Here is a 22,458-nt window from a genome sequence, read left to right as displayed (position 1 = left end):
GTATATATATATATATATATATATATATATATATATATATATATATATATATATATATATATATATATATATATACACACACACATTTTTAACTTACTCAAGTAGCTCGCACACCGTAACTAAACAAAAAAAACTTTTGTAGCGAGTGGGTCCATGACGATGGCTTCTGTTTTACTGCCGTGTTACAGACACCTTTGGAAACAATTAAGGTTTGTAAAACATTTACAAAATATTTATGTGTAGATAACTCATTTCACAACGTATATATCTGTGGTTTATAGTCTGGTGTGGCTAATATATGAATTATTTTTTTTCCCCCCTAAAATTGAGTGTGTGCGCTCTATTGTCCGGAAAATACGGTATATACATTATATACACTAACCTGCATGGTGACACCAAATATTTAAATTTGCAGGCACATGACACCGTCCACTCGAATGTGGCAGAAGAATGTATCCTAAATGTTAGGATAATGTTGCAAACACATGTGCATGTACGCGAAAGAAGGAAACGCTGCAACAATGTAGCTGACAAACAGGAAATGAAGTGAATGAGTCACAAAGTTAAAATCACATTTTGCTGCAGATGAGGATTGGAGAGTCGTGTCTCTGACTTGTTCTGTCTTCTTTCAACTTCATCGAACCAGTTACGTAATGTTCACTAGTACACCGCCTTGACAGCCTTGCGTGTCACGCTCAAGTCACACAGCGGCTGACGACATGAACATGATGTTCTCGGGACACATTCCAGCCAGCAGACAGTGTTTTCCCAGCAGAGCGTATTCATAAGCATGTGAGTCTCACAGTGCAAGTTACTGTCAGCTTCAACTGTGCACAATCAGCATTTTTTTATAAATATTTTTTAAAAATAATCTGAGGGTGAAAAAAGGCAGCAAGTAAGACTCACATGCCCACCAGCCACGTCTTTACTTACACCGGCATCATTTATTGAGATGTATTTGAACTTACTGGTCACCATGTGATATGATGTTGTGCAGAAAACCCTTACAATATAAAGATTGTTTGAACCTTTAGAGCTCCCCTCAAGTTTGGTCCCGGGGACCTGTCAGATTGATTGATTGATTGAGACTTTTATTAGTAGATTGCACAGTACAGTACATATTCCGTACAATTGACCACTAAATGGTAACACCCGAATAAGTTTTTCAACTTGTTTAAGTCGGGGTCCACCTTAATCAATTCAGGGTCTCAGTCATAAAAATTTTAAAAATAAGTCATTTTTAATTTACATTTTTTTGTCAACGCTTGAATTTTATAGATTAACTTCAGATCTATCAGTCCATATAAAGTAAAAAAGAATAAAATAAAAAATAAACATTTTCATTTTTTTTTTATGTTTAATGACCTTTTTGTTAATGAAACCTCTGTTTTTTATTGCAAAAAACAGAAAATATGCAACATTTTTCCCCAAAAATTATTACAAAGTGGAATATTTGATTTTACGTATTTGGAGCCGTATAGGTCAATAATTCCATGAATCATAGTAATTTTTTTGGGCAAAGACAGTATAAAAAAAAAAAAAAACACTAAAATTCTCAGGGATCCAAATGGGCCCCACTCATTAAAGTGTTAAAAATAAGTAATTCTTTATTTTTATATTTTTTTTACTTTCAACGCTTAAATCTCTAGGTCAATTTCAGATCTATATGTCATTTAAATTTTTTTAATTTTTTTAAATGTTTTTTTTTATGCCCTTTCTGTCATGGAAAACTTTGTTTTTTTTCAATGGCAAACACACAAAATACGGAACATTTTCCCCAAAAAATATTTTAAAGTGAAACATTTGATTTTAAGTATTTGGAGCCTTATAGGTCCATCCATCCATCCATCCATTGTCTACCGCTTGTCACTAAAATTCTCAGGGATCCAAATGGGCCCCACTCATTAAAGTGATCAAAATAAGTCATACATTATTTTTATATTTGTTTTACTTGCAATGCTTAAATCTCTAGGTCAATTTCAGATCTATATGTCATTTAAAATGTTTTTATTTTTTTTAAAGTTTTTTTTCTTATGCCCTTTTTGTCATGGAAAACTTTGTTTTTTTTATGGCAAACACACAAAATACGCAACATTTTTCCCAAAAAATATTTCAAAGTGAAACATTTGATTTGAAGTATTTGGAGCCTTGTAGGTCAATAATTTCATGAATCATGGTTATTTTTTGAGCAAAGACAGTTGAAAAAAACACCAAAATTCTCAGGGATCCAAATGGGCCCCTCTCATTAAAGTGTTAAAAATAAGTCATACATTATTTTTATATATTTTTTACTTTCAACGCTTATATCTCTAGGTCATGGAAAACTTTGTTTTTTATGGAAAACACACAAAATACGCAATATTTTCCCCAAAAATATTTCAAAGTGAAATATTTGATGTGAAGTAATTGGAGCCTTTATCCATCCATCCAATAGACCAATAATTTCATTAATCATGGTTATTTTTTGAGCAAAGACAGTTAAAAAAAACACTAAAATTCTCAGGGATCCAAATGGGCCCCACTCATTGAAGTGTTAAAAATAAGTCATACATTATTTTTATATTTTTTTTACTTTCAACACTTAAATCTCTAGGTCAATTTAAGTCATGGAAAACTTAGTTTTTTATGGAAAACACACAAAATACGCAATATTTTCCCCAAAAAATATTTCAAAGTGAAATATTTCATGTGAAGTAACTGGAGCCTTTATCCATCCATCCAATAGGTCAATAATTTATAACAACAGTGACTTTAGTTGATTTTTTTTTTTTTTTTGGAGCAATGACACTTTTAAAGAAAGAAACAGCCTGCTATGCTCCAGCACCCCCCGTGACCCCAAGAGGGACAAGCGGTAGAAAATGGATGGATGGATGGAAACAACCTGCATGGCAGTTTTGTGTTATTAGAGTCAACATTGCAACTTTTTCTCTACTTAAATTTTAGCGGTATGTTTTTTTCTACTCAATTTAAAAAAATTTTTTAACATAATAGTATTTTTAGAATGGGCTGCGGGCTAATAAAAAATTTGCTGCGGGCCACAAATGGCCCGTGGGCCGCACCTATGGTGTAGAACATTACAAATTGTCCAACAAAACAATATTAAGGTAATCACAAATTACATCAAATTGAAATGTTTATTGAATAACATTAAATCTAAGAGAAAAATGCCATAATTCCATCTAATACTATACTCGACCCATATCGGGCGATCAAGTAGTGTTACGATCTACAACATAATTAACGATCTACAACATAATTAACAAGTTTTTCTGGATTACCAGCGGCATCTCGGGTAATTGTTATGCTTTAGGTAGACAAAAATCTAGGTTACGAGCCTCCCCGCAGATAATTGGTGTAGCAAATGTCACAATGAACCCTATAAGATCCAACCAAAAATTCCAGTCTTACTCGCTAGCATTAGCTTACAGCTACAGATCGACATAACTTTGTTTTTCCAACCATAGGAAGGAAGAAAGTGAGTGCAAAGGACGGTTGCTGACAAGAAGAAGGGGATAATGTTCATTGAATCAAAGACATAAATCATCAAAAACATTACCGAGCGTGGAGCCGACTCGATGAAGCGTATAGTAGAACTGCTAGTCTGCACAATACTGAAGCAGAATGAGTCGCTAACGTCAACCCAAGGAGGTCAAAATAATATCTCAATGGTGGACATCTATCCATAAAAATATGGAGAAGCTGCCAATGGTGTGTTTGATGGAGAAGCACTTCAAAGGAGACACCGTAGAAGTCCACTCTCCAAGGTAAAAATTTTGTACATCAGTATCACATGACTTAGTAAAACTACTGCAGTTGTTTGTAGTACATTGGATTGTATAGTTTTGCGTACCATACTTGCGGTCTAAAAGTTAGTTTGTCTTTTTAAAGGGCATGTTACATGTTAAAATTGTGCTGTTTTGAGGGGGCGAAGCACCAATTCATTTCAAATGGCTTATATATATATAGAAATATATTTATAATAATTATTAATAACGTATTATTATTTCTTATTTCTTTTTTCTTTATTTAACTGATGTATTTGCAAATACTATTTTCTTTTTCTGCTGTTTCTTTCTTTTTTTGGGGGGGGGTGTGTTATGGTTGGGATATAAACAAAAAAATATATTTTGACATTTAGGGCAGACAACAGATATACGATGTATGTGAATATGATGTAATGGATAGGAATGTCTGATGCTGGATGTCAATAAAAATAAAATGAAAAATAAATTATATATATATATAGATATATATACACTACCGTTCAAAAGTTTGGGGTCACCCAAACAATTTTGTGGAATAGCCTTCATTTATAAGAACAAGAATAGACTGTCGAGTTTCAGATGAAAGTTCTCTTTTTCTGGCCATTTTGAGCGTTTAATTGACCCCACAAATGTGATGCTCCAGAAACTCAATCTGCTCAAAGGAAGGTCAGTTTTGTAGCTTCTGTCACGAGCTAAACTGTTTTCAGATGTGTGAACATGATTGCACAAGGGTTTTCTAATCATCAATTAGCCTTCTGAGCCAATGAGCAAACACATTGTACCATTAGAACACTGGAGTGATAGTTGCTGGAAATGGGCCTCTATACACCTATGTAGATATTGCACCAAAAACCAGACATTTGCAGCTAGAATAGTCATTTACCACATTAGCAATGTATAGTGTGTATTTCTTTAAAGTTAATACTAGTTTAAAGTTATCTTCATTGAAAAGTACAGTGCTTTTCCTTCAAAAATAAGGACATTTCAATGTGACCCCAAACTTTTGAACGGTAGTGTATATATATATATATATATATATATATATACACATACGCACGCACGCACGCACGCACGCACGCACGCACGCACGCACGCACGCACACACACACACACACACACACACACACACACACACACACACACACACACACACACACACACACACACACACACATATATACATATATATATATATATATATATATATATATATATATATATATATATATATATATGCATACATACACACATACTGTACATACATATATACATACAAATATGTATGTATATATATATGTGGAGTTTGCATGTTCTCCCCGTGGGTTTGCGTGGGCTCCCTCCGGTTACCCCGGCTTCCTCCCACCTCCAAAGACATGCACCTGGGGATAGGTTGATTGGCAACACTAAATTAGCCCTAGTGTGTGAATGTGAGTGTGAATGTTGTCTGTCTATCTGTGTTGGCCCAGCGATGAGGTGGCGACTTGTCCAGGGTGTAGCCCGAATGCAGCTGGGATAGGCTCCAGCCACCCCGTGACCCCGAGAGGGACAAGCGGTAGAAAATGTATGTATGTACATAGGATATATATGTATACATAATTATATATGTCTATATATACACATAAATGTATACTAAACTACATAATTATGGTTACCTCCTCTTTGCTGACGCCAAAGTCGGCTATGTCTAATTCTGACAGGAGCGAGGAATCTCCAAAGCTCTTGGATTCCTGGAGGGACACCACCTCCATGAGCTCTTCCACCTGTGCTTGAAGCCGCTCCGAGCGGCACCGTGCCAGCTCCACCTCCTGTCGCGCTTCAGCCAGCTGGAAGCACACACATGCAGAAAACCATAAAACATTTTTTTACCTTTGAGTTAGGGCTGTCAAAAAGAACATGTTAACACATGTACATCATTTATCATGCATTATTTTTTTTTAACATGCCTCAAAACAGCAGCTTGGAATTTCGGACATGCTCTCCCTGAGAGAGCATGAGGAGGTTGAGGTGGGCGGGGATAGCGGGGGGTGTATATTGTAGCGTCCCGGAAGAGTTAGTGCTGCAAGGGGTTTTGGGTATTTGTTCTGTTGTGTTTATGTTGTGTTACGGTGCGGATGTTCTCCCGAAATGTGTTTGTCATTCTTGTTTGGTGTGGGCTCACAGTGTGGCGCATATTTGTAACAGTGTTAAAGCTGTTTACACGGTCACCCTCAGTGTGACCTGTATGGCTGTTGACCAAGTATGCGTTGCATTGGGAAAAGCTGTAGATGTAATGTGACTGGGCCGGCACGCAAAGGCAGTGCCTTTAAGGTTTATTGGCGCTCTATACTTCTCCCTACGTCCGTGTACACAGCGGCGTTTTAAAAAGTCATAAATCTTACTTTTTGAAACCAAAACCCATACCGATAATTTTGAAACCGATACCGATAATTTCCGATATTACATTTTAAAGCATTTATCGGCCGATAATATCGGCAGTCCGATATTATCGGATATCTCTAGTAAAAATGCATTTATTTCAATATGCATCATAACAAAAACGGTAATATAAAAAAATGGATAGATGTTGATAGTCCAACTCATACTGACTGGTATACACAAGCTATGGAGATGATATCAGCTTTTAGTTTAGATAATGATGAGTCGTATATTGGAATATGGGATCCAGTATTTAAATGTGTTTTAACTATTAAATGAACCTAAAATATGACTTATTTTATCTTTGTGGAAAATATTGGACACAATGTGTTGTCAAGCTTATGAGATGCCACTGCGACAAGGGTGTCCGTACAAACAACTTTAACACTGTTACAAATATGCGCCACACTGTGAACCCACACCAAACAAGAATGACAAACACATTTCGGGAGAACATCCGCACCGTAACACAACATAAACACAACAGAACAAATACCCAGAACCCCTTGCAGCACTAACTCTTCCGGGACGCTACAATATACACCCCCCGCCCACCTCAACCTCCTCATGCTCTCTCAGGGAGAGCATGTCCCAAATCCCAAGCTGCTGTTTTGAGGCATGTTAAAAAAAAAAAATGCACTTTGTGACTTCAATAATAAATATGGCAGTGCCATGTTGGCATTTTTTTCCATAACTTGAGTGGATTTATTTTGGAAAACCTTGTTACATTGTTCAATGCATCCAGCGGGCCATCACAACAAAATTAGGCACAATAATGTGTTAATTCCACGACTGTATATATCGGTATCGGTTTTAGTTTAGTTTAGTTTATTAAGGATCCCCATTAGTCTACACCGCAGTGGAGACTATTCTTCCTGGGGTCCAGACAAAAAAACATCACACAATCACAAAACAAAATATTAAAATGCAGTACAACATGATCAAATAATAAAATGTTGTAATACAAAAACAGCAACAACAAAGAACCAAAAAAAGTAATAATAACTTCGAGTTTATGTAATATAGTTCATACCAAAGATAAAAAGAGCAATATAAAAATATATATATATATTTTTGCAAAAATAAAACAAAGAACCAATGGCCTAAAATATACACATTAGTTTACCAAAGACAAACAATACGTGACGAAAAAGTACCATCCATCCATTTTCTACTGCTTGTCCCACAATCAACAAGATAGTCAATAGTCAATAAAACCAGTCATGACATTAGGTACAATCTAGAATAATCTCTTTCCGCAATACTTCTCCTCTTAGTCTGTTCTTAAAACCCACTATGCTGGTGATTGATACCAAATATTGTGGAAGTCGATTCCAGTAAGTGATTGCCCTATACATTACAGTCTTTTTCAAAACATCACTTTTGGGTTCAAGACGGGTGAAAGGACCTCTTAGGGCTAGCCTGGTACCATAGTTGTGACTGTCATTAGCAAGCAACAGCTGAGAATACAGATATGAAGGTTTATGGTATGTATAGATTTTTTTTATTTTATTTTTTTAAATCGGTTGATATCGGAATCGGTAATTAATAGAGATGTCCGATAATATCGGTCTGCCGATATTATCGGCCGATAAATGCGTTAAAATGTAATATCGGAAATTATCGGTATCGTTTTTTTTATTATCAGTATCGTTTTTTTTTGTTTTTTTTTGTTTTTTTTTATTAAATCCACATAAAAAACACAAGATACACTTACAATTAGTGCACCAACCCAAAAAACCTCCCTCCCCCATTTACACTCATTCACACTCATTCACACAAAAGGGTTGTTTCTTTCTGTTATTAATATTCTGGTTCCTACATTATATATCAATATATATCAATACAGTCTGCAAGGGATACAGTCCGTAAGCACACATGATTGTGCGTGCTGCTGGTCCACTAATACCGGTAATACTAAACTTTAACAGTTAATTTTACAAATTTTCATTAATTACTAGTTTCTATGTAACTGTTTTTATATTGTTTTACTTTCTTTTTTATTCAAGAAAATGTTTTTAATTTATTTATCTTATTTTATTTGATTCATTTTTTTAAAAAGTACCTTATCTTCACCATACCTGGCTGTCCAAATTAGGCATAATAATGTGTTAATTCCACGACAGTATATATCGGTTGATATCGGTATCGGTTGATATCGGTATCGGTAATTAAAGAGTTGGACAATATCGGCATATCGGATATCGGCAAAAAGCCATTATCGGACATCCCTAGTAATTAAGAGTTGGACAATATCGGATATCGGCAAAAAAGCCATAATCGGACATCTCTAGTCTGCATTACTTTATTTACAATAAACAAATCTAATATTGACGTTTATTAATCGATTCTATAATCGTCATGTCCAAATTGCGATGCATCTAAAAATGTATTATTTCCCCCACCTTAGGCAATTCCCCTTTAAACACTGATAAGATGATATGAATTTTAAAAAACTCAATCTAAAGTGCCTCACTAATTTTATGCAAACCGTGGCATGTTTTAGTCACTTTTGTTGGCCCATGCACAAAGTTTCATAGAAATCATTTTTGCATCGCCCACATACAACACATGCGGTGTCCTCGTCCAGCTGTACGACAGTGAGACAGGCATCCCGACAAGCTAGTTTCCAGCGTTTGCCGACAAAGGAACTCAATGAACTTGTGCGGAATCCACAGCTGCAGGGGAAAGTGGGAGTCACCACAGCGAGCATTCGCAGTACACCGATATAGCAGTGACACCATCGGAAATCCCGCGGAAACTCTGGCAGCGTAGGCAAGGAGATGACATTCCTTTTGTTATTAAAAAAGTATTCCGTTCAAACTTCAAACACTTCATGGCTTCTCGTCTTGACAGCAATGCAATTAGGATGTACTGTAGTTAATTTTAAGACACACTTACAATGTATGTTCGGCGCCATTCGACTTTAATTTCGTTTATTTGCATGCGTGCGGTGCTGCAGTCACCTGCGTGCAACTATGTGTACACTGAAAATTATTTGCCACTTGACAAGATTTGAACATTTTATTTCTAAAAATGGAATTCCCTAGCTTTAAGAGCTTTTTACTTTTTTCTAGTTATTGACTTTACAGCATATTCTTAAAGGCCTACCAAAATGAATTTTTTTTATTTAAACGGGGATAGCAGATCCATTCTGTGTCATACTTGATCATTTCGCAATATTGCCATATTTTTGCTGAAGGGATTTAGTACAGAACAACGACGATAAAGTTTGCAACTTTTGGTCGCTGATAAAAAAAAGCCTTGCCTATACCGGAAGTAGCGTGACAGGAGGTAGGATTCCTCACAATTCCCCGTTGTTTACAATGGAGCGAGAGAGATTCGGACCGAGAAAGCGACGATTACCCCATTAATTTGAGCGAGGATTAAATATTCGTGGATGAGGAACGTGAGAGTGAAAGACTAGAGAGGCAGTGCAGGGTGTATCTTTTTTCGCTCTGACCGCAACTTAGGTACAAGCTGGCTCATTGGATTCCACACACTCTCCTTTTTCTATTGTGGATCACGGATTTGTATTTTAAACCACCTCGGATACTATATCCTCTTGAAAATGAGAGTCGAGAACGCGAAATGGACATTCACAGTGACTTTTATCTCCACGACAATACATCGGCGAAGCTCTTTAGCTACTGAGCTAACGTGATAGCATCTGGCTCCAATGCAGATAGAAACAAAATAAATAAATCCCTGACTGGAAGGATAGACAGAAGATCAACCATACTATTAAACCATGGACATGTAACTACACGGTTAATAATTCTCAGCCTGGCAAAGCTTAACAATGCTGTTGCTAACGACGCTGAAGCTAACCGGACCTCATAGAGCTATGATAAAAACATTAGCGCTCCACCTACGCCAGCCCTCATCTGCTCATCAACACCCGTGCTCACCTGCGTTCCAGCGATCGACGGCGCGACGAAGGACTTCACCCGATCACAGATGCGGTGGCGGCTAGCATCGGCTAGCGCGTCTGCTATCCAAGTAAGTACTCCTTGATGTGTTGCTACAGCCAGCCGCTAATACACCGATCCCACCTACAACTTTCTTCTTTGCGATCTCCATTGTTCATTAAACAGATTGCAAAAGATTCACCAACACAGATGTCCAGAATACTGTGGAATTGTTCGATGAAAACAGAGCTTTTTGTATGGTGACACATTGGGTACGAATACTTCCGTTGCCGTCGTGACGTCACGCGCATACGTCATATCCAAAGGAGTTTTTCAACTGGAAGTTTAGCGGGAAATTTAAAATTGCACTTTATAAGTTAACCCGGCCGTATTGGCATGTGTTGCAATGTTAAGATTTCATCATTGATATATAAACTATCAGACTGCGTGGTCGGTAGTAGTGGCTTTCAGTAGGCCTTTAATTTTAGCATGAATAATTATATGCTGTCTATTCTAAAATTGTTACAATTGAGAAAGTACATATTTAAATAAGATCCTTTGGTTTTCTCCTGGGATTGTCCCGATACAAAAATGCTTTTCGATACTTTTCAAAATAAAGGGCACCACAAAAGAAGGCCTTATTGGCTTTATTTTAACAAAAAAATCTCACGGTCCATTAAACATATGTTTCTTATTGCTATTGAAGAACAACTTTCTCCTTAAATGAAATAGTGAACATACTAGACAACTTGTCTTTTAGTAGTAAGTAAACAAACAAAGGCTCCTAATTTGTCTGCTGACATATGCAATAAGATATTGTGTCATTTCTTATTCATTTATTTTGTCAAAATTATGAGGGACAAGCAGTAGAAAATTGATTATTATTCTACTTGTTCATTTACTGTTAATATCTGCGTATTTTCCGTTTCAACATGTTCTATCTACACTTCTGTTCAAATGTAATAATCACTTATTCTTCTGTTGTTTGATACTTTACATTAGTTTTGGATGATACCACAAATTTGGGTATCGATCCGATACCAAGCAGTTAAAGGATCATACATTGGTCATATTTAAAGTCCCCATGTGTCCAGGGACATATATTCTGAGTTTATAAACACAATATAATTAAAAAAAGGAAAAAAGATGGTAAAAATATCGATGTAATCATTGTAGTATCGAGTAGATACGCTCTTGTACTTGGTATCATTACACTGGATGGCATTGGACCCATGGCATTTCTTTACATTGAGGAGCGCTAGCCTGTTAGCGGTTAGCTATTGTATCCTCCTACGGTGTGTAGTGAAGCATGTTTAGCTATTCCTCGCCCTGCGGGTATGATACTTGTAAGAAACTCACTTTATTTGTCGCCATGGAGGCGAGGATTAGTGATTTGTAAGTAGATAAAACACTACCGTCTGCGGATGGATGTTAGCCGCTAGCTAGGTAGCCATATTTAAAGCACCTCTTATAGAGCTGCGTTTCAGTGTTATAGCTTCACCTTTATCGTTAGTTTTTAAGCCAAAATGCGTCCATTCTTCCTTTTTTGTCTACACACTGTGTCTGCTTTTAAGTGTTCCGTGATTGTGCGCTGCCGAACATGGTCCTCTGCTCGTAAAACCATCAATGTCACGATGTGACGACAGCACGCCTTCATGCCTGTTAATTAAAAAATAAAAAATAAAAAAGGTGGGAGGACAGGTACTTTTTAGAGGCGGTATAGTATCCTTTATGATTCATTAGTATTGCAGTACCTTACTAGTACATTAGGTCCACATTAGGTCAGCCCAGAGCCCGGGGGTCTTCAAAACCCTTCTTAAGACCTATCTCTTCTCGCTGGCCTTTGACCTGAGCTGAGTCCGCCCACTAGGCCACCATTTCTAGTCCCCCCCCCCACACCCTTCGCTTTAGTTTTATTTTTCAATTTGTCGCACTTTTATTATTCTTATTTTTATTTAGCAAATTTTTACTTTTTATTCGACCCCTTTTACCGTATTGCTTTTGCACTATTTTGTTCAGCTCATTCATTATTTACGTTCTTTGTTTGTTTTTTTTGTTTTGTTTTTGTTTTTTGCTCTATGCTTTTTTAACCTGTACAGCACTTTGGTTCAATTTAAAACATACTTGCCAACCTTGAGACCTCCGATATCGGGAGGTGGGGGGGTGGGGGTGCGTGGTTGGGGCGTGGCTAAGGGCGTGGTTAAGAAGAGAGTATATTTACAGCTAGAATTCACCAAATCAAGTATTTCATACATATATATAATATATATATATATATAATATATATATATATATATATATATATATATATATATATATATATATATATATATATATATATATATATATATATATATATATATATATATATATATATATATATATATATATATATATATATATATATATATATATATATATATATATATATATATATATATATATATATATATATATATATATATATATGTATGTATGAAATACTTGACTTTAAGTGAATTCTAGCTATATATATATATATATATTTATTTTTTTTATTTTTTTTATTTTTTTTATTTTTTATTATACATATAAATAAAATACTTGAATTTCAGTGTTCTGCAGGCTATCCAATAGATGGCAGTATTGTCCTGTTTAAGAGTGTCACAACATTGCTGTTTACTGCAGACAAACTGCTTTACGGTAGACTAAACGTGACTGCTGTTGTTGTGTGTTGTTACCGCGCTGGGAGGACGTTAATGAAACTGCCTAACAATAAACCCACATAAGAAACCAAGAACTCTCTCTCCTTGTTGTGCACTCTACTCTCTAAAAGCCGTAGATGTTATGACGTCATTGGGCAGGCAAGCTGTTTATTTGTGGGAAAGCGGACGTGAGAACAGCTGTCGCCACTCAGGTCCGCATTGAGCTGGAGGGGGCGTGGCCTCCAGCTCCGGCTGAATACCGGGAGTTTGTCGGGAGAAAATCTCTGCCGGGAGGTTGTCGGGAGAGGCGCTGAATACCGGGATTCTCCCGCTAAAAACGGGAGGGTTGGCAAGTATGATTTAAAAGTTGTCGTAAACGTGCTATATAAATAAAGTTCACTTGACTTGACAAGTACTGGTATACCGTACAACCCTATTTTCTCCATATACAAAATCGTATTTAATTTAAGCAATGCAAGTTGGATAATGCTTGTTTTCAGAATAAAATATGTATTTCTCTCTTAAAAGTCCTGCTAATTTCTAGATATACAAATCTTAATTAAGTATGTCTGATCAAGTTTAAAAAAAAGAAGCTAGCTGCATGGACATATGAGATGTCACTAGTTTTTAGTAGTTTTTTTCCCTAAAATCTAGACTTTTTCTCTTATATTTTGTCGGCAGTGTGTGCGTACCTGTTGACTGTGCTGCTGGTTGAGTTGGTCGTGCGTGGCCAGACGCGTGTTCAAAGAGGACAAATTGTCTCGCAGCTCAGCGTTCTCCTGACAGAGGTGCTCCAAACGTTCCTCCAGCGCCTGTTCCCTCTGGGTGAGCCGCAAAACCTGGACAAACACACAGTGCCATTTCACTAATATGAATCCTAGGTATTGTGTATTAAGGGTGTCAAAAAAATTATCGTTTTTTAGAATGAATTGCGATTCTTATGTGTAACGATTATTAATCGATTTAAAAAAAATCAAAGATCGATTTAAAAATATATATATACCGTATTTTTCGGACTATAAGTCGCAGTTTTTTTTTATCCTCAGGAGCGACTTATGTGTGAAATTATCAACACATTACCGTAAAATATCAAATAATATTATTTAGCTCATTCACGTAAGAGACTAGACGTATAAGATTTCATGGGATTTAGCGATCGGGAGTGACAGATTGTTTGGTAAACGTATAGCATGTTCTATATGTTATAGTTATTTGAATGACTCTTACCATAATATGTTACGTTAACATACCAGGCACGTTCTTAGTTGGTTATTTATGCCTCATATAACGTACACTTATTCAGCCTGTTGTTCACTATTCTTTATTTATTTTAAATTGCCTTTCAAATGTCTATTCTTGGTGTTGGGTTTTATCAAATACATTTCCCCCCAAAAATGCGACTTATACTCCAGTGCGACTTATATATGTTTTTTTCCTTCTTTATTATGCATTTTCGGCCGGTGCGACTTATACTCCGAAAAATGCGGTACAGTACAGGCCAAAAGTTTGGACACACCTTCTCCTCATTCAATGTGTTTTCTTTATTTTCATGACTATTTACATTGTAGATTGTCACTGAAGGCTTTAAAACTATGAATGAACACATGTGGAGTAATGTACTTAACAAAAAAAGGGGAAATAACTGAAAACATGTTTTATATTCTAGTTTCTTCACATTTTCAGGACTTATGCAGATCTCAAATAAACATCAGCAGGTACCAGAAGGTAAGAAAAGTTGGTTTTGCATAATATAGTGAAACAAAACGCCAGATAACATGTCTGCTAATAGGTGCCATTTTGCGGTCCTTATACACACACATTAGTAATACTTGTATCTCTGACGACGGTAGCCATAATGGGCCGACAATCCATCAAGCGGTGCGGCTTCAAAGTCATACTAAAACATTTTGACAGATTTTTGAGTGCCGTGTGTAATGTTCTTTATTTTCAATGGAACATTTCAAGTTTTGGTGTTATTTACTGGCGTCATATTGCAGTCTACACGTATCTCTTATGTGTGACTACACTTATCATTACACCATGTACCAAATAAAATTGCTTCGAGGTCGGTAAGCACAACCAGAATTATTCCATACATTAGGCGCACCGGGTTATAAGGCGCACTGTCGATTTTTCTGAGAAAATGAAAGGATTTTAATTGCGCCTTATAGTCCCAAAAATACGGTAGACATTCTAACTCCTGTATAAATGTTTTGGTTACCAAATTAATCTACAGAAAGTTCACTTACATTTAATATGGACTTTAAAAAGTGACTTTATTAGAGAAAACATTGATGCAGTTGTTGTTGTTTTTAACATTTGTTAACAGTAGTCTGTAACAAACAGCAAAAGCAAAGAGGAAAAGAGGTTGACAAAAACAAAAAAGTGTTTACCATTGTCTTTTTCTTTTTTTTGGTGCCCATAGAGTATTTACCTGCTCTTTCATTGCGCTGATCATCTCCTCCTCCTGAGGCCTGTTGTGGTTTGCCTTTTGTTGAAGATCCTGTTTTAGAGTCTGCAGCTCACTGGACATCACCCGCTCCATTTCCATCGCCTGTAAACAGTTGGTATATCAAATTGCAATTAAACACAATACTTGTGTTGTACAGAAAGAGGAGGGGGCGTAAAAGACAGAGATGCAAAAACAGAATTCCCAAATGATTTTTGTTGTCTTTTAATCAAATCTGACCGGGTTATGAGTTTAAAAAAGCCATTGGCTACTTTTTTCAAATAAAGTCTATCTATTGATATTAAAGCAAAGATGTCCATTTGCGGCCCGCAACTAATTTCTTAACGGCCCGCGTCACATTCTAAAAATACTAGTACAAAAAAAAACATAAATACAGGTGATATGAAACGATAAAAATTTGCAGTGTTAACTTTAATAACACAAAGCTGCCATGCAGGCTGTTTTATTCTTTAAAACTGTCATTGCTCAAAAAATAACCATGGTGCCATAAACAAACTTGTTCTATGAGGAAAAAGGGCATGAAACAAACAAACAAAAAATAATATAAACTTGTAATCAAAAGACATGGAAGTTGATCTAGATATTTTAGACTTGAAAGTAAAGAGAAAAAAATGTATGACTTATTTTTAACACTTTTATGAATAGAGCCCTTTTGGATCCCTGATCATTTTAGAGGGATTTTTTTTTAAACTGTCATTGACTTTGATTCAATATTATTTTTTAAGCAATGTTTTTATGAATTATTGACTTTTTTAAGGCTACAATTACTTCACATCAAAAATTCCCAGTTGAAATTATTTTTGGGGGAATATTGCAGATTTTGTGTATTTGCTATTTCTATGACAAAAAGGGCATCAAACAAACAAACAAAAAAATAAAACACAATTGAAATTAAAATGTATATTTAATCTGGAGTTGATCTAAAGATCTAAGGGTTAAAAGTTTTTAAAAATTATTAAAGAATAAATTATGAAGTGGGACCCTTTGGATACCTGAGAATTTTAGTGGTATTTTTTTTAAACTGCTCAGAAATTAAAAATAAATCAAAATCAATGTTGTTGTGAATCATTGATCTATTCAAAGCTCCAATTACTTCACATCAAATATTCCACTTTGAAATATTTCTGGGGTAAAATATTGTATATTTTGTGCGTTTGCCATTAAAAAAAAGTTTTCTACGACTAAAAGAAATTATAACAAACACAAAATAACAATTAAAATTATTAAAACGTACAATCGACGGATAGATCTGAAGTTGATCTAAAAATTTAAGGGTTGAAAGTTTAAAAAAAATAAAAAACAATGTATGACCTATTTTTAACACTTTTATGAGAGGGGCCCTTTTGGGTCCCTGACAATTCTAGTGGGATATTTTTTTTCCTGTTATTGCTTAAACTGTTATTGCTCAAAAGTAATAATGAATCAAAATCAACGTTGTTTTGAATTATTGATCTATTGGCTGCTACAAATACTTCGATCAAATATTCCATATTTTTGGGGGTAAATATTGCATATTTTGTATATTTGCCATAAAAAACTAAGTTTTCTACTACAAAAAAGGCATAAAACCGACAAACAAACATTGACGGATAAATCTGAAGTTGATCTGAAGATTCAAGGGTTCAAAGTAAAACAAATAAAAATCACAAATTTTTATCACTTATGATAAATATGACCTTTTGATTGCTGGGATTGTTTTTTTTTAAATTGTTATTGCCCAATCAATAACAATGAATCAAAATTAACGTTGTTATGAATTATTGACCAATTTAAGGCTCCACATACTTCACATCAAATATTCAAAGTTGACATTTTTTGGGGGGGAAATATTGCATATTTTGTGTGTTTGCCATTAAAAACAAGTTTTACTTTAACAAAAAGGACATAAAACATTTTGGTTTTTTTAAATCAATAAGTAAACTTTATATCGACATATACTTTTTACCACTGGAAAAAAAAAAAAAATATATATATATATATATATATATATATATATATATATATATATATATATATATATATATATATATATATATATATATATATATATATATATATATATATATATATATATATATATATATATATTTATTTATTTATTTATTTTTTCCCAGTGGTAAAAAATAAAAAAAATTAAAAATTATTACAAAAAATAAAAAAAAATGTTTTTAATATATATGTATATATATATATATATATATATATATATATATATATATATATATATATATATATATATATATATATATATATATAAATATATAAATATATATATATATATATATAAATATATATATATATATATATAAATATATATATATATATATATAAGATTCCAGAAAACACAGAGTGAGATGTTCTACCTCTTGTGCGAAACACAAATGCATAAAATGACTTAACACATTAAAATGAACAGTGAACGTGAATGGAAGACCTGACGGATAAAATTTACGGGTGCGCATCATCAGTAGTGTTCCTCTGGGTCATTGGATGTTTCGGCCTTTAACACTATACACCCTCTCCAGAGGCGGCCAGCTACAGGATGATCAGACCTTAGCTTGCGACCCAAGCCCAATTAGCCATAAAAGTCACCTTGTTGGCAGACCTATCAGGGAACTATGCATGGCAGGGGCGTCCGGTTCCCTGAGTCAGCTTTGTCTGACCGCATACCTCCTGCTGCACTAGTTGGGGGCCCAATTGGGGTCATTCCTCTTCAGCCAGAGCCACCGGCTGCTCTTTTCGGCTGCTTCAGATGCGGCTTTGATGGCTGTACGCAGGCACTGACCCCTGACTCCCAAGTCCCTCAGCAGTTTTGCGGTAGAGGTTCCCACAAAGCCTCTGCACCCAACCTCCACAGGGCGGACTTCAGTATTCCAGCCGCGATTTTGAGCTTCCGCGGCCAGCTCGGAATACCGCAAATATTTCCTCTCATATGCCTCCTCCATGGATTCCTCCCAGGGTACAGTGAGCTCAACAATGAAGGCCTTTTTGTGGGAAGTGGACCAGAGCACTAAGTCAGGCCTCAAAGTGGTAGTGGCAATCTCGCTGGGGAAAATCAGCTGTTTGCCAACATCTGCCAGCATCTTCCAGTCGCGTGCTGGACACAGCTGACTTCTCTCTGACGGGTTAACGTTGCGCCCGGCAACTGTGACCCCTTCACGGACAAAGGTAGTTCTCCATGAGGTTTAGATGGTGGTGGTAGTGCATTGATGTTGGATCGTTTTACCTCCAGTGTGGAAGCAAGACTCTTCAAAACTTGGTTGTGGCGCCAAGTATATCGCCCCTGAGTGAGGCTGGTTTTGCAACCTGTGAGTATGTGTCGGAGGGAGGCTGGCTTAGTACAAAGGGCGCATGATGGATCTTCGCCAAACCACTGCTGGAGATTGGTTGGGGTCGGAAGGACATCGTAGGTAGCTCTGATGGCAAAGCTTAAGCTCCTTGCATCCATGGCCCATACATCCCTCCAGCTCAACTTCTTTCTTTCAACGCCTTCCCACCGAGTCCACCGACCCTGTTTGCCAAGGGTGACTGCCTTGGCCCATCTCAGGGCCTCCTCTTGACGCCGTACTTCCTCCACCACCATCTTCCTCCGTGTTGGCACATTGGCACTTCTCCAGGCAGGGCGACTAGACATAAGACCAAGGCCTCCTCTACCTTGCTGAACATTCCCCACAATGTCAGCATGTCTGAGAGCTGCTGTTGCCTCTTCAACTGCTCTTGCTGGTGTCCACTTGCGCCCTGAAACCAATGTTGGTGCATTTTCCCTAACCGCTGGATCTTTGGATTCATTCAAGATCAACTGCAGTCGTGTTTTGGCACACTTGAACTCCTCTGTAAGACTGGTAAGGGGCAACTTGAGGATACTGTCACCGTAAAGGCCTATGGTGGTGAGACAGCGTGGAACTCCAAGCCACTTTTTCATGTAGCCGGTGACTCTTCTCTCCAGCTTCTCCACCGTTGAGATGGGCACCTCATAGACTGCCAGGGGCCACATCACCCGGGGTAGTAAGCCGAACTGAAGGCACCAGGACTTGAGCTTCCCAGGCAGTTGGGTATTGTCAATCACCAGTAGGCCTCTTTTGATGTCATTGCACAACTGCTTCACCTGGTCTTTATCTCGTAGACTTGCATCATATCGCCTTCCTAGACTTTTGACTGGCTGCTCGGATATAGTGGGGATTGGCTCATCTCCAATGAAGAACTGCAAATCAGCGAGCACTCCCTTCACCACTGAGATGCTGCGTGACTTGGATGGGTTAATCTTCATCTGAGCCCAACTGATGTTCTCCTCGAGTTTTCTGAGTAATCTCTTGGTGCAAGGGATGGTGGTAGTCAGAGTGGTGATGTCATCCATGTAGGCTCTGAGGGGAGGGAGGCGCCTGCAAGAGCCCAGTTTTTGTCCACCTACGACCCATTTTGAGGCTCGAATGATGATCTCCATGGCCATGGTAAATGCCAAGGGAGATACAGTACATCCGGCCATGATGCCTATTTCCAGGTGCTGCCATGAGGTGGTAAATTCTGGTGTTGAAAAGCAGAACTGCAGGTCATGAAAGTAGACTTTCACCAAGGTTGTGATGGTGTCCGGGATGTTAAAGAATTTGAAGGCAGTCCAGAGGAGCTCATGGGGCACAGAGCCAAAGGCATTTGCGAGATCCAAGAAGACTGCGTGTAGGTCCCTTTTCTCCCGCTTTGCCATTTGGATCTGGTGCCAGATCATACTGGCATGTTCTAGGCACCCAGAGAAGCCTGGTACTCCTGCCTTCTGAACAGATGTATCTATATAGTTATTTCTGTGCAGGTACTCGGCCATCCTTTGTGCAATAACACTGAAGAAGATCTTACCCTCCACGTTTAGCAAGGCAATTGGGCGGAACTGACTGATGTTTGCGGCGTCTTTCTCCTTTGGAATAAGGATCCCACCTGCCCGACGCCATGCTTTAGGAATGGTTTTCTTCTGCCATACCGTTCTCATGAGTCTCCAAAGAATCCTGCAGACATCTGGTGCGTTCTTGTAAACCTTGTACGGGACTCCGTTTGGCCCAGGAGCTGAAGCTGTTCTTGCCCGATGGACAATCCTCTCGACCTCCTTCCATGTTGGAGGACCGGTCTCAAATTGATGCTTTGGGGGGTCGATTGGTGGAATGTCTGGCGGAACGGCCATGTGTTCATGACGCCTTGGATCAGAGTGGGTTGCTCTCAGGTGGTCCTCTAAATCATACTTTGTTGTTTTTAGGACCCCACTTTTCTCCTTGGTAAAGAGATTCTTCAGGAATTTAAAAGGATCTTTGTAGAACCGTGTTCTTGTTTGTTCTTTCGTCCTTCTTCGTTTGCATAGACTCTCTGCTCTGCGGAGGGATGCCAGGCGTGTTTTAATGTCAGCTTGGAGAGCACATATGCCCTCCTTTTCCAATTCTGGGGCCCTCTTCCACAGTTTCCTGAGTCGTCTCAGTTCTTTGACAAGGCGCTTGATTTCCTGTTGCCTCCTGGAGATGGGTGGAGTGGGAGGTGTTTTAGCAGCTTTTATCTCTAAAAATCCAAATCGTTCTGCACCGTATTGATAGATGATGTTTCCCATTTTCTCCAGCTTCTTCTCTGCTGTGCCTTTGAGTTGTTCAATGGACTGCATTAGGTCACTATTCACTGTTTCCCAGAGCTTCTTTTCCACAGCACTGGGCCACTTCACTCGCAGTCTGCGGCCTGGGAGTCTCTGCTCGACTGCAGGTTGGGGAGTTAGGGTAGGATCCACCTCTGGTGTTTCTTCCACTACTAGTTCAGTGCTTGAGTATACCTCTTCCGCTACAGGGGTGCTGATGCTCTCCAATCTATGGTTTTCATCCAGTTGGTGAACTTCTATCGACTGATTTGACTCCTTCTGCAAGAAGAGGTCAATGCGAGGCCCCTGATTCTTTTCACTTAAGCACTTTTTCTTTCCCTGGTGAATCCTTAAGCCCCGAAAAGATGTTATTTTCCTCCACCCACAGCTACAAATCTGCAGTTTGTGGTCCACTGCTGTGACAAGGCTTGTGCTGGTTGCTGTGGTGTTATCTTGCGCTGTGCTTTCTTTACTCGTAGTCGTTTCCGGTCCAGTCGTTACCATTTTGTCATCCGATGAGTCATCTTCCGCCCCCGCTCTCGCAGACTCTAGGGGTATTCTCTTTGTTTGCTTCTTCGTAGCTGAGAGGGGTGTCTCCTACACACTGCAAGGTGTGAGAGACCACAATCGCGGGTAGCTAACCCTCAACTGTCCCGTTGGGGTCTATTCCCTCCTGCCAGCTGTCTCTCCATGCCGTCACAAGGACTTTCCCCTGTTGTCAGCTGATCTTTTCTCAGCAGTCACTGGACAAGTCCAGATAATCAGATTCCAGAAAACACAGAGTGAGATGTTCTACCTCTTGTGCGAAACACAAATGCATAAAATGACTTAACACATTAAAATGAACAGTGAACGTGAATGGAAGACCTGACGGATAAAATTTACGGGTGCGCATCATCAGTAGTGTTCCTCTGGGTCATTGGATGTTTCGGCCTTTAACACTATACACCCTCTCCAGAGGCGGCCAGCTACAGGATGATCAGACCTTAGCTTGCGACCCAAGCCCAATTAGCCATAAAAGTCACCTTGTTGGCAGACCTATCAGGGAACTATGCATGGCAGGGGCGTCCGGTTCCCTGAGTCAGCTTTGTCTGACCGCATACCTCCTGCTGCACTAGTTGGGGGCCCAATTGGGGTCATTCCTCTTCAGCCAGAGCCACCGGCTGCTCTTTTCGGCTGCTTCAGATGCGGCTTTGATGGCTGTACGCAGGCACTGACCCCTGACTCCCAAGTCCCTCAGCAGTTTTGCGGTAGAGGTTCCCACAAAGCCTCTGCACCCAACCTCCACAGGGCGGACTTCAGTATTCCAGCCGCGATTTTGAGCTTCCGCGGCCAGCTCGGAATACCGCAAATATTTCCTCTCATATGCCTCCTCCATGGATTCCTCCCAGGGTACAGTGAGCTCAACAATGAAGGCCTTTTTGTGGGAAGTGGACCAGAGCACTAAGTCAGGCCTCAAAGTGGTAGTGGCAATCTCGCTGGGGAAAATCAGCTGTTTGCCAACATCTGCCAGCATCTTCCAGTCGCGTGCTGGACACAGCTGACTTCTCTCTGACGGGTTAACGTTGCGCCCGGCAACTGTGACCCCTTCACGGACAAAGGTAGTTCTCCATGAGGT

The 22,458-nt window shown here is 38.2% G+C and overlaps 1 protein-coding gene across 1 annotated transcript in view; it reads right to left on the bottom strand.

Moving 5' to 3' along the window:
• LOC133663572 (BICD family-like cargo adapter 1) overlaps nt 1-22,458 on the bottom strand; it is a 51,262-nt gene that overhangs the window by 12,700 nt on the left and 16,104 nt on the right. The window contains exons 3-5 of the mRNA XM_062068135.1: nt 15,209-15,328; nt 13,467-13,613; nt 5,417-5,587 (exon numbers count right to left, since the gene is read on the bottom strand). Of these exons, the coding sequence (XP_061924119.1) occupies nt 5,417-5,587; nt 13,467-13,613; nt 15,209-15,328 (438 nt within the window). The remainder of the gene's footprint in view (nt 1-5,416; nt 5,588-13,466; nt 13,614-15,208; nt 15,329-22,458) is intronic.

This window comes from Entelurus aequoreus, linkage group LG13 (assembly GCF_033978785.1).
Source record: "Entelurus aequoreus isolate RoL-2023_Sb linkage group LG13, RoL_Eaeq_v1.1, whole genome shotgun sequence".
NCBI lineage: Eukaryota > Metazoa > Chordata > Actinopteri > Syngnathiformes > Syngnathidae > Entelurus > Entelurus aequoreus.
This window is presented reverse-complemented; position numbering and strand designations above follow the sequence as displayed.